The sequence below is a fragment of the Pinus tabuliformis genome, chromosome 5_1, assembly GCF_031772625.1.
Source record: "Pinus tabuliformis cultivar Carrire ecotype Pingquan chromosome 5_1, CPIR1, whole genome shotgun sequence".
Classification (NCBI taxonomy): Eukaryota; Viridiplantae; Streptophyta; class Pinopsida; order Pinales; family Pinaceae; genus Pinus; species Pinus tabuliformis.
The window spans coordinates 162,816,871-162,830,550 of NC_142305.1; the positions used below are offsets into that span (position 1 = coordinate 162,816,871).

The following is a 13,680-nucleotide window of genomic DNA, read 5'->3' on the forward strand; positions in this document are numbered from 1 at the left end:
TTTGACTTTTGACTTCCTAGAAGCACTTAAACATGTGATTGACTTAATTCAATGAGCAATAAACTCATTGTTAAAATTGGCAACTAGGGCCAAACTCCATGTGGGTCATCTTATTTATGGCAGCTGATATTTTTCTTGGATTCCTCTCGTCGAGAGGTGTAGGATTGATCTAACGATCATCCGATTCCGACATGTATTCATGGAGATTTGAATTTATTTGTGTTTCTTGACAATTTGTCAAAGTTGGCCAACAAGTAAAATTGTGTTGCACGCCCCCAGCTCAACCCCTACGTGGCATATAAATAGAAGAGACCTTGAGGCATTAGCTCACTCATCTCATCCTCACATCTCTTCTCTCTCCTTGTCTCTTGGGTATACGAAGGAGAAAGAAGACTCTCTCTCACGTGGGAAAAGAGGACGCAGTTAGGGCATCATTGTGAGAGGACACAGTTAGGGCAGCAAGGATGCAGGAAGGTGCAGCAAGTGATTAAGGACTGTGTTGACCAGCGTATAGGCAGCATTGACTGCGGATTTGTGTGGGCAGCCTCTCCTAGGCTAGCCGCATTGTTGGACAAGTCTGCGTTGACTTGTTGGAGGGCACATTTGTGACTGCGTTGACTGGTTAGGGCTGGCTGCAGTATGCTGTAGCATTGACTGCTGTTTTGACCATCTTATATTGACTGTTTTGGGTTGCTATTACTGCTGTTGGAGACCAAGTTCTCCTAGGTTGTCTTGAGGACATTTTGGGAGCTGATTGATCACCCTTGCTATTGCTGTTCAAGGGTTTCATTACTGCTGTTGTAAATCACAGATTTGTGATATTGTACTATCTCTCTCTCTTTGCTGAATTATTGAAGAATATAGAAGAATTGATCAAAGGGTTTCCCTGCATTGGGGTTTGTCCCTGGCTAGCGCCACATCTTGTGTCTCTTGTCTTGGCTTGTCTTCTGTTGATTTCATTTATGTTCTATCAGCGTTTTACTTTCATGTTAATGGAAATTGACATTGGGCTAATAAGAAGAATTGAAGTAAATTTCTCTTAGCATAGAACATACCATAATTTAACGCTCATTGACAAGTATCATAAAAATAATTTCTCTTTTCTTGAATAAATACAAAAATCAAGCTTACATTTATGAAGACCGAACCTAGTTACACTTCCTTCAAGGCTTCAACACATCATGTGTTGAGGCACTGAGTGATGGTTAATGAGGAGGGTAGAGCTCAAGCTAGGATTTTGCCCATGTGCTAACTTATTTCTAGGCCATCTTTTGCATTTTGATTTTTTTTTCTTTCTTATTGTGGCCATCTTATGCTTTTAAATTCTTTTAGCTACATCAACCTCCTGGGCTATAGATTTCTGGCCCTACTCAAGGAGTGTGGACATGTGGGTGCTAAATTCCAATGAACTAATGACAAATTAGACCTAAAGAATGAAGGTGGCATATGGGTCTTGTAATATGTCATGTAAAGTGCCAAGTATGGTATAGGGGATAATGAACATGCTATCCCAATCCAGTTTTCCCAAGTAGTGCCCCTTGTATAACCCTAAGGCTTTGAAGGAGGTCCCACTAGAGTAGGGCTAAAGACTACCAATCCAAGTATCACAACAAGACTACTTTGCACAACGAAATATTATATAACAATAAATCTACTAGTGCACAAAATATACACGACTTTTTACGGAATTTTACAATAGCCCAACTTCGTTATATTAATCCAACTGAATAATACAACAATCTAGGGCTCCCGTACCAAGGATAATGGCCCTCATATATCCACCAGTACAAGAATACAAGATACAAGATACGCTGATGGTCTAGCTGATGTAGTACACAATCACAAATGCTTTGTCATATCCTGTACACTGCAGATCTTTTGCTTCTATTCTGCAGCACCTGCCTCTATCAATGCACCAAGTCCTTTAGGCCACTGATCCTCGGTTCCAAATCTGCCCTCTAGCTGATCATAAGTCCATCTACAATCAACACATAGGGTCTTCATACTCACTAGTTGCTCCTTCATCCTTCAAGGCTACAACACTTTAAGACTTATGCCCACTGCTGCTTCTCAGCTCTTTTGGGAATCTTCCCACTATAGTCTTCCCTCGCTGCTCCAATGAAGACTAACATAGGTCAGGAGGGCTGCCACTATCATCATCGAATGTCGCTTCTCCAACAATGAACACAGGCTGTCAACAACTGCTCCTGGCTGGACAAACCTTGAGCTCCTCCAAACTGCCACTCCTAGGAGCCCTTAGAGTCCTTCCTAAGGTTTGCATTTAGGGCTCTGCTTTCTCGCTGCCCTCCACCAGTCCTCAAATGCCCAAACAACTGTCCAATCTAGACATCATCCAGTAGCATCCAATCTCAACACAAATACATCAAACCATCACATACCTGCATTCCCAAAGGCTGGTGTTCACTGCTGCAAGTCTGAGCACTGGTTAGGGCTTGCTGGCATGCTGCTACAACACCCTTTCCAAGAATACCAAGCCTTCTCAACTCATGCGACCTCCCTCCAAATAGAGCTACTCCAACTCCCTACTGTCCTAGGCTCCTTCTAGCCTTCAAAACCGAACCCCACAACCTCCTGTCCAAGGAAACCAAGGCCTGCGGCCTCCTGCTACTTCTTGGCCCCCCTGAACAAGACAATCTAGGCCTGCGGTCTAGCTGTAGCTACTCCCAAGTAATGCGGCCTGCTGTAGGGAGAGAGATACCATAAAAAACTAACCCAATACACCACCAAAACAACCCTCAAGCAATGCGGCAGCCACCTGTAGCTTCACGACCCTGTAAGAGACAAACAAGCATGTGCAAAACAGTCCCAAACCACTTCTTCTAGCCTCCTTCTCTAACTTGGCTGCCTCAAAGATGTATTACTCAAGAGAGAGTGCACTTGGATGTGTGAAATGACCTCACATTAACCTTAATTTATATCTTCATTAAGTGCTTCATCAATCTATCATGGAGGGCTTGTACAACTGTCATACAACACAAGCCTACATGACTTGTCATCCACAAAACCCACCAACCACATAAAAAATTAATATATCCACTTCTAGAGCTCTGATTTGAGTGATTTTCATTGCCTCTTTCTCCTCTCGATGTCCTCTATCACCTCAAATGATCACATGCCAAAATCCACTAGTGGTTTCACACCCACAAGCTTGTGTGCAAAGCCCACACCTTGGGTTCCAAGCCCACAACGTACTTTTGTGGTGCTCCAACCTCCAAACTCCGAACTTATAAATGGCATCACATTGAACCATTTACTTCAAATTCTGAGAGGAAACTTAGAAAAATCAATCACATAAGAGATATAAATTTTTGGGCAATCCCCTTGGAAAAACCCCGAAGGGAAAACAAGTAGAGAGACTAAAATTTACTATAGGCTCACAGAAAAATGAGCTTACAACAAACTTTTTTCTAGCAATAAATACAATACTTATCTCGAAAATTGTGCCCCTCGGCACCTTGATTTTTGTTCCAGACTTGAATCTGTGCCTGATTTCCTGTCTGGCTTGCATGGCCTGTATGGTCTGAACTGGCAACAATAAATGCCCTCGAAATCTATGCAGTGATGCCTCGATTTCTATGCAATGACTCAGCCTCAAAATCTGTGCAAGGTGCTTTGATTTCTGTCAATGATTCAGCCTTGATATCTGTGCAAGGGTGCCCCGATTTTTGTGCAATGAATCAGCCTCAAAGTTTAAGCAAGGGTGCCTCAATTTTTGTGCAATGAATGCTGGAATATTCTCCTTGGTTTGCATGCCAAGTCCCTTTGAACTTGTGCTGCTTCTTCATGCTCCTTTTTCTTTTGTGCTTCTTCTCCTCTCTCTCTCAAGAATGAGTGAAAATAATAAAAATTAAATGTGCCTTTCCCTAGAAACTCCTTTTATGTCTCATTATAATGGTTGTAACTTAAACCTAAGATCTAATGGCTCAGATTAAATCCTTGGCCAATAAGATCTAGGGTTGTGATTTAATCTCTCATTATCACAACTTAAATCATTTAAGTCACATTAATTATTAAATAATGCATAAAAGTCACTTTAACTTTAAAACTTATAAAGTTAATGTTCTAGAGACCACTTTTTGAACATTCTCCCACATGCTAGACACCAAGCCAATGTGGAAGACACTTGTCCAAGCTAATGTCAATGTTGAAGGCATAAATGGATGAACAATAACCCTAATGGAGGAGCTTCCACATATTTGGAGGTGCATTTTGTTGATTTGCGGTAGCATCAGATGTGCTCTAGCTATGAAAATTGGTGGACAGGCTAAAGCACATGAGATCTCCAAGCCCCAGAAATGGTTTGGGGAAATTCGACCCGGTTAGAGAGATATTAAAGTAATTAATATTTTTAATGGCGTTCCTAAGCCTAAACTTAGGAAAATTAAAATATTAATGGGTATTGTTAGGTAAACTTGACTCAAGATAGAGTCAAAGTTGACCAGGTTAAACAGTGATGGTTTTGGGGCACATGGTATTGTGCACCTATAGTATTCTGTCTCTACCAACCAGGATTCTCCGCTCCAATGCGTTGGAAGCACACGCCTTACATGGAGCACCACCTGCCTCGAGAGCTTGCTCTATCCCAGGTCAACTCCTCTTCATCGTGTTGGGACCAGGACATGTCCATGAAGAATCCGGAGCACACCGCCTGTCTAACCGAGCTCATCCACGGATCCCATCGTGATATTACCGGGGCCCACCACCTTCGTTCGACATTCCGAGGATTCATCCATTTGGCTAACTTCGAACCTGGCTCCGATACCACTTGTAAGGACTTTGGACACCACATATCTCCATAATGGTATGATATTGTCCACTTTGGGCCTAAGCCCTCATGGATTTGCTTTTGGCTTTACCCCCAAAAAGCCTCATACCAATGGAGATATTTGTCCATCCTTATATACCCATGATCCTCCCCACTTCTAGTCAATGTGGGACTTTGGTCGTATACCCAACAGGTATTAATATAAAATTGGGTGAGAATGTTCTAAATGACATGGATCAAGCCAAATCTAATCTTAGTCGTTGATTAGGGACTTAATCTCGACCGTTGAAGACTCAACAGGAAAAGTATAAGAGGAGGCTTGAGGGTCAGTTGGAGATACACCAAGATTGATCAGTCAGTTCGATTTTCTGGAGCGGGGTTTGCTGAGAAAATTCGAACAAGTGATCTATTGCAGCGAGGGGCAGTGAGTACATAGCAGAGAGGTAGAGATAGTGCCTGAGGGTCAGCGCAGTGACTAGAGAGGCTGACGCAGAGGCAGCTAGAGATTGCGCAGAGGCTGAGGGTCTTGCATGGGTGACGCAGAAGGCCAGAGAGCTGATGCAGAGAAGCAGAAGGTTGATGCAGAGGGTTCTAGAGCTACGCTAAGGCTAGCAGGGCTGATGCAGAGCCTTGGAGAATCGCCAGAAGGATTTCGTGGGGCAGATTTGCTGAATATCTGTCTCTGAGAAGAGGTATTACCATCGTGTAAAAATCTATGTTGAGTGAGCCAATTTGGCACCCTAGTTGTACTCAAGAAAGCTGCTTAATAATAAAACCCTCAGAATTGCTGCACCGATTTTCCCAAGTTGGGTTTTTCTGGGGACGATTGTTCAAAAATAATGGTGTCCCTGGTGTGTTTGTCTATTATTTTAGTCGATGATCTGTATATGAGTTGAGACTGCATTTGTGTTTATTTTCAGTATTTATATGGTTAAATAATTTGTTAAGGAATAAACAGGTAGGTGAAATAAACCAGATAATGCAGGAAGAATTTCTGACTTGTTAGACTTAGAAATTTCAACACATTTCAACTTGAAAAGGTCTTTTAGGGTAAAGACACATTGTTCAAGGTGTGCTTCACATATTTGGAGGCATATTTCACCATTTAGGTCACTTGGGATTAAGGACACATTATTTGATAAATTTATACATATTTATAGGTGTCTTTTTGCCTTTGATCAGGTGTTTGAGTTAACAACATTTTGTTCGAGGGGTTTTCTACATATTTGGAGGAGATTTCTTTCCACAAGAAGATACCATATGTCATTGTTGACACGGTCAAACTCTCAAATGAAGAATAAATACATGTCTTCAGAGGATCTCATAAAATACAAAGATGTCTAGTGGCAATATGGAGGATTCTAGGGCCTTCTAAAGAAACAATGTTATATTGAAGTGGTTGAAGGAAAAACTGTAAAATGAGATGTATTCTCTTTTGCCTAAGGCATGGTTGTAAGAGAGCAATTTCTCTCCCAAGTACTTTGTTGAATATCTGTTGGGAGAATTGGAAGAAGGGCATTGGTTCAAGTAGGTTTCTTCATCTCTTTATTTTTTCTTGTATTATTAGGGTTTGCAGGAATTGCAATTAATTTTCTGCTGGAGTAAGGTTTGTAGAAGGGCAGATTTTCCCCAGAAGAATAGTTTATGGTTGAGGTTGTTAAACTCTCCCTATTCCTTTTTGTAAACTTGAGTTGTTGAAGGTTCTTGTCGTTGTCATTTCTATTGTTTGGAGGGGCTGTTGCTTCCTTTTCTATTTATTGGTTCCACATTATTGTTGGCTTTAATTTCATAGTTGTTACGGTGCATCCTGTTTAAGGGCTGTCACTTTATTCATGTATATTCTGAAAATCTGTTTTGGTCTAATCTTGGCATAGCTATGATGGCTTATTGACGTCTTGTTGTCATATTCAAACCCTCTTGTTCTAAATCTATTCTTGTCATATTCAAACCCTCATCTTGTCATATTGAAACCATCTTGTCATAACCCATTTAGAATTAGATAGGCACTGGTGTCGGAAAATTCTGCCATCCACTCTATTCTAAAAAATACTATTTTTTTTCTAGGGTTGCATTGTTGTGCTGGAAAAGAACTGACCTTAAAAGAGCGGAATTATTGATGTGACATAGGGCAATCTTCCTATGTGCCCCTAGGGTTACACTTTGGTAGAGGGCTTTGTAACATTTGAAGTGCAGGTTTGGAAGGTACCAGGTAGCTTGATGATGTGGAACTTAGTTCTTAGTTAGTCCAGGGATGATGCAGGAGTCCCTAGTTTGGGGTTGGAGCTATTTTCTTGTACATCCTTACACTTGAGGTCACTGAATTCCCTTGACACTTATGAATGTACATAATATATATGGGTACCTTTAGACCTGAATTGATTGTAACTTATGAATTACTACTGCTAGCTATGTATATTAATGTATGCTACTGTGGGTTACAAAACTTGGGTGAAAGCAAAACTTTATGTCTTATTTGATGCAATTAAAACTCAGAGGCCTCTGATATATCCTGGGGAGAAGTTATTTTGAAATTATTGTGAGCCCTTTCTTGTTTGTAAATCTGTAGACTTGTTTCACTGAAGGTCCCACTGTCACTTCTCCAAGCAATTTCTCTCTTCTTAGCAGGCAATCCTTTGCGGGGTAACTGTGGTTCCTTACAAGTTATTACAATTGGTGAATTTGAAAGCCTTGTCTTCGGCTTCACAACATGAGAAAGCCTATAAGCTGGATATATTTTCTATATTTCATAAACTTCTCTTTATTTTTATCATGACACTTACAAAGTATTACTTGAAAAATTTATCTGTTTTACCAGGTTAAAAGTAATTTAATGGCAGAAAATATTTGCTGTTGAATGGATTGCAGGATCTGTAGCATAATAGGGTGTCTGCCAACTGATGGGGCGTAATAGCAAGCATTACAAAGAACATTCACATCATCGACCACAATCTAGCAAGCACAGTTTAGTATGGTAATATACTAATATCCAGGCTTATCCGATTGAAACTAATTTAGGTTTGATGTTGGTCAAGTTAATCTGATATTTGTTGTTATGTTTCATTCGATAATGCTTTAGGTTATTTCCATTCTACGGTATCAGTAATCATATCTTAAGAGTTCCAGGTTTTATGCTATCTTTCATACAACTGTTTTCCCAGTTTAGATTTGTTGAATTTCTTGTTTTGTGTGGCGAGGCTTCTGAGGATTTTAAACCTGAATACTTGATGTTTGGAAGTATTTGCTAAGAAGTCAAGCCACACAAATAAAATCTATGTATCTTGTGGCACTGGCTTCTAAATAACACTGTTTTCTGGAAGCTAAATTAAATCTACCAGTGCTATTGCTAGAAGCGTCTAGTACTTGAACAATGGTGCCTCCCACCACATGACAGAGGCCAGAGTGCTATTCAGTGGTTTTGTGGAGGACAACTCAGATCCATATCGAGTTTGGTGATGATGCCGAGTATGCAGTGAGGTTACAGGGGATAGTTCCATTCCAGCTCGAGTCAGGAGGGTCCTTTGATGTGCAGGAGGTGCGAAACTTTATCTATTGCAGCTATTGGAAATTATTCTTCTAACTCAAAATTTAATTATGCAGTTTATTTGCTACAACAAATAACAAATAAAATCACAATTGCAATTTTCACCATAAAAACATTGCGGAAAATAAAATACTGGAAACTGAGAAATTCTAGCACACACAATAATTTCGACAGAGTTATTTTTGGACAATTGTCCCCGAAAAAACCCAACATGGGAAAACTGGTGTAGCAGATGAGGGTTTTAGTATTAATCTTCAGCAACAATTATGAGTACAATAATTTAGATGCCCAACTGGCAATCTAATCTGAGGAAAATAATGGCAAAAATATCGTGAGAATTTTCTCTCGCCCCACAACGATTTTCTGCCTTCGAAATCGCTTCCCTAGCCTCCGCGCTGAGCTCCCTGTGTCACCCTCTGCGCAGAGCTTATGCTGGCCCTCTAAGTCTCAATATTTGCAGGGAGGTTTAGACACATGCATTCTCCAATACCCAGGAATAGTTTTGGGAAATTCCACCCGGAGACAATTTTATTAAAATAATTAATTATTTTTAATGGGACCCCAAGTCTAAACTTAGGATATTAAAATAATTAATGGGTATTAATCTAAACTGTGGGTGTAACTTCTAGAAGAAGACGAGGATTAAGCCAAAATGATCTAAGCCATTGATTAGAAGTTAATCTGGGTTGTTGGTTGTCCAATAGAAAGATATAAGAAGAGGCTTGAGGGGCACTTGGAGAACACACAGTGAGAAGATCAGAAGTTCGATTTTTTGAAGCAGAGCAACTGCCGGAGAGATTTTCGATAGTGATCTTTTGTAGAGAGGGGCAGGGATATTATCTGGCGAGGAGTCTTTTTCTTGGGCCAGAGAGTACAAGGCAGAGAGGACATAACGACGTCCAGAGAAAGGCTAATGTTGGCCCACGTAGTGTTGACGCAGTGGCAATGCAGAGGCTAGAGGGAGATCGAATTTCCTGTTGAGGAAATCGAGTTTCAGATGCTAAGAGCTAGGGTGTGAGACCGAGAGGATGGAAATTGAAGTTTCTGGGCAGTAGAGGATCAGAAGGAAGAGCAGGGTAGTCCCCAACAGAGGTGATGTGGAGATTGTGTAGGGTTGACACAGTTCTGTGCAGAGGTTGATGCAAAGCCTCTTTCTAACAAGATCAGGGTTAGATTCTTCCACTGATAGGGTGAGAGCATCTCACTACTTGTTTTGTCCAGTTTTTGTCTGTATTGGATAGCCAGTTGGGCATCCAATGAATTGTACTGAAAATTACTACTACTTAATAATAAAACCCTTAGCTGCTGCACCGGTTTTCCCGCATTTGGTTTTCTGGGGACATTTGTCCAAACGTAACTGTGTAGATGTGTTGTATCTCTTTCTTGTTCAGTTTCTTGTTTCCGTTTATAATTTAAATGGTGTAGGTTGCAGTGTATTTGTTTCAGTTTTTACTGTAGGAAACAATAAATAATTTGCTTCAGTAATTAACAAATAGGAGAAATGTAATCAATTGTTGCAGTAGAAATTTGGGCATCTAAATTTTCACAAATACATGAGAGACCCAATAAGCTGTCTATACAAGGTGGGGTCGATATCCTTATCGTCTGATACATCTATTTTCTTCCAGTTGGTGATCATGGGTGTAGACATGGGTCTGCAATCCTGCATCCTAAACCTATTTAGAATATCTGTAGTGTATCTTCCTTGCCCAAGGAAGATCTCTCCATCCTTCTGCCACACTTCCAATCCTAGGAAATAATGCATCAACCCCAAATCCTTCATGTCAAATTCTGCTGCTAGGTTCCTCTTGCAATCCTCTATGAGCCCTGTGAAAAAGAGATCATTCACATACAAAACTAGAATGAGTGGTTTACCCTCTACCATCAAATAGTAAAGGTTGGGATCTGTGTCACTCTTGACGAATCCCATCTGCTGCAAGTAGCTGTCAATCCTACCATACCATGCCCTAGGAGCCTGTTTGAGTCCATATAGAGATTTCTTCAATCTGCACACATGAGTGTGCCTCTCATGAGTCTCAAAGCCCTCAGGCTATTCTATTTAAACTTCTTCCTCTATCACCCCATTCAAGAAGGCTGCCTTGACATCCATCTAGTGAATCTGCCATCCCATGTAAGCTGCTAGAGATATAACTAACTTGATAGAAGTGTACCTGGCAATTGGGGCAAAGGTCTCTTCATAATCTATCCCTTCTTTTTGTGCATACTGCTTTGCTACGAACTTAGCCTTGTACTTTTCCACATTGCCATCTGCCGCATATTTGATCTTATAGATCCATCTAGAACCTACAACTGATCTGTCTTCTGGCGTTGGCACTACCTCCCAAACATCATTCGTCATGATAGTGCTAAACTCTTCTACCATGGCATCAACCCATGCCTGATGCTGTGTGGCCTCGTGAAAGCTGGAAGGTTTTGCGACCTGAGTCACCAATGCTTGGTACTTGTTAGGCTGTCTACGTTGTCTTTTGCTTGTCCTAGGAGTTACAATAAACTCCTCTCTATCTCTCAATGTCTGACGAACCTCTCTGCTGGCTCGACCACTAGTCGTGGGAGGTTCTGCTAGCTCTTCCTCATCTTGTCTTTGCTGCTCCATCTGTTGAGAACTCCCTTGCACCTGAGGAAATACTGGTACTGTTCATAGTACTTGACCTTTGTGACTATCCTTCTGCCTGTCTCACTGGCTGCCCCTGTTGCTGGACTAAAGGAGTTTCTGCTTACTGATTTTGATCACCTGCAGGCATCTCGTGAGATCTCCTGAAAGCTTGGTCCTCCATGAACTTCACGTCTCGCCTTACTACAATCTCCCTATTACTAGGAATGTAGATTCTATATGCCTTTGAGGTTTCACTGTACCCAATGAAGAACCCCGTCTCTGCAGTCTGATCTAGTTTGGTCCTTTTATCATCTGGCACGTGGTAATAAGAAATGCTGTCAAAAATTCTGAAGTGGCTTACTTTTGACTTTTTTCCCTGTGAAAACTCCTTTTGGCATTTTCTTTCCCAATGCTCTATGAGGAGTCCTATTCTGAATGTATACTGCCGTGTTACATGCTTCTGCCCATAGAAATCTGGGTAGATCCTAGTCATATAACATGGCCTTTATAGCTCCAACAATGGTCTTGTTTTTTCGCTCCGCTACACCATTTTGTTGTGGATTATATGGAGCCGTCAATTCTCTCTTGATGCCTTCCTTCGCGCAGGAATATGTGAAGTCCTTATCAATGTATTCTCCACCATTATTTGAGCGAAACAGCTTGATCTTCTTCCCTGTCGCATTTTCTACGAGCGATTTAAACTCCCTGAAATGATCGAAGACCTAATCCTTGGTATTGAAGAAGTAGATCCAGGTTTTCCTGGAATGGTCATCAATAAAGGTAACGAAATATTCAACACTGTTGAGAGCTCTAGTGGACATCGGGCCGCAAATATTTGAATGTATGAGTCCTAACACACCATCAGCTTTGCTCCAGTTCTTGGAAATGTTGCCTTAACATACTTCCCAAGTAAGCATCCTTTGCACATATCATCATGTTTCATGCCAAGTTCTGGAATCCCTGTTACGGTTTATCTGAGCATTCTGAGTGCTCCATGGTGTAGATGTCCCATTCCCTTATGCCATAACTCATTCAACTCCTTCCAACTGCTACTGTCACTGCCTATTAGTGCCATTGGAGAATCGATTTGTAATCGGTACAATTTGTTACTTCGAACTCCAATTTGTCTTACCTTTTTCCAGCTTGGGTGTTTGACATACACCTTCTTCCCTACGAAGTGAATATCATATCCCTTATCGTGTAACTGAGACACAAAAATCAGGGTCATATGCAATCCTAGCACATGCAATACATTTGTAGCGCTGGTGCTTGTTCCTCACTCGCTTTGGAAATCTATGGTACTTCTCCCTACTAGAGTAAATTTCGTTTTGTTTCCGATAGTAGTCTGGAAGTCCATCCGTTCCTCATTGTAGCTAGAGAAATATTCTCTAACCCCTGTCATGTGAGCTGATGCTCCATTGTCTATATACTAAACTCCCTGTGAAGCTGATCCTGCTAAGCAAGCAAATTCGTCCTCCAATCTGGAAGACAAATCTGAAGTCTCCTGAATGTTACTTCTGTCCATGGCTATGCTTGAAGAATTTTAGTGTGTTATTCCTCTTTTCCACCCTGACGTTGGCTCTGCTCTAGCGAACTGCTGCAAAAACCCTCTGCGTCCAGCTAGAGATATGCTCAACAAGAAAATCTGAGCTGCTCCCTCTGCCTCTGGAATCACTTGTTCTGGAAAATTGTATTTTTTTGCTCCTCTCTCAAAAAATCAGTCTTCCTCAAGTAATTTGGCCTTTTGACAAAAACACTGTGTTGCTCCTTGAGAATTTCGACTTGCTGCCCACACTGAGCAACGAAATTCCTTCTTTTCTCTTTTGAGCTCTCTGGCTGATCAATGAAGCTCTGATACCATGTGAAATTTTATCTATTGCAACTACTAGAAACTATTCTTCTAACTCAAAGTTTATTTGCTATGGCAAATAACGAATAAAATCACAACTGCAATTTTCACCATAAAAATACTGTGGAAAATAAAATACTGGAAACTGAGAAATTCTAGCACACAATAATTTCGACACAGTTATTTTTGGACAATTGTCCCTGGAAAAACCCAACTTGGGAAAACTGGTGCAGCAGATGAGGGTTTTATTATTAATCTTCAGCAACAATTATGAGTACAATAATTTAGATGCCAAGCTGGAAATCTAATCCGAGGAAAATACTGGCAAAAATATCGTGAGAATTTTCTCTCAACAACAATTTTTTGCCTCTGAAATTGCTTCCCCAGCCCCTGCGTTGAGCTCCCTGCGGCACCCTTTGCGTTGAGCTCCCTGCGTCACTCTCTGCGCAGAGCTTACGCTGACCCTCTGGAGATTTCGGCCTTCCTTCCTTTGCCTCTTCCGGGAACTAGAAATCTTCCTCCCGGAATGCTACTTCTCTCCTCTTCCACCTGCTACTCACCCTCTGGCTCTATCTTCTCTGTTGAGCTGCTGCTACTGAGAAAATCGAATTGCCTAGGCAACTGAGTATCTACATTGGATGATTTCTCCATCACCACATCGACTTCTTCTTAAAATCCACTGTTAGAGCGCCAACGACCAAGATTAAAACTTAATCAATGGCTAGGATCATCTGTATATTGATCCGTATGAATTTCTAGATGATTCTCACCTTATCTCAATTAACACTGATTAATTAACCATATTCCCTAAGTTTAGACTTAGGAAATATTTAAAAATTGGTTAATAATCTAATTGAGGTACTTTTAGGTGGAATTTCCAAAAACAATTT

General features: G+C 40.9%; 1 protein-coding gene across 6 annotated transcripts in view; it reads left to right on the forward strand.

Moving 5' to 3' along the window:
• The window catches only part of LOC149163932 (uncharacterized), a 416,091-nt gene that overhangs the window by 26,348 nt on the left and 376,063 nt on the right, over positions 1 to 13,680 (forward strand). For 3 of the 6 annotated variants that reach the window (XM_089431903.1, XM_089431905.1, XM_089431904.1), the window contains exon 2: positions 7,652 to 7,757. In XM_089431903.1, coding sequence (XP_089288029.1) covers positions 7,684 to 7,757 — 74 coding nt within the window. In that variant the 5' untranslated portion in view covers positions 7,652 to 7,683. Of the gene's footprint in view, positions 1 to 7,651; positions 7,758 to 8,103; positions 8,319 to 13,680 lie in introns of those variants that run through there. The other 3 variants (XM_089431906.1, XM_089431908.1, XM_089431907.1) reach the window with 2 other exon arrangements.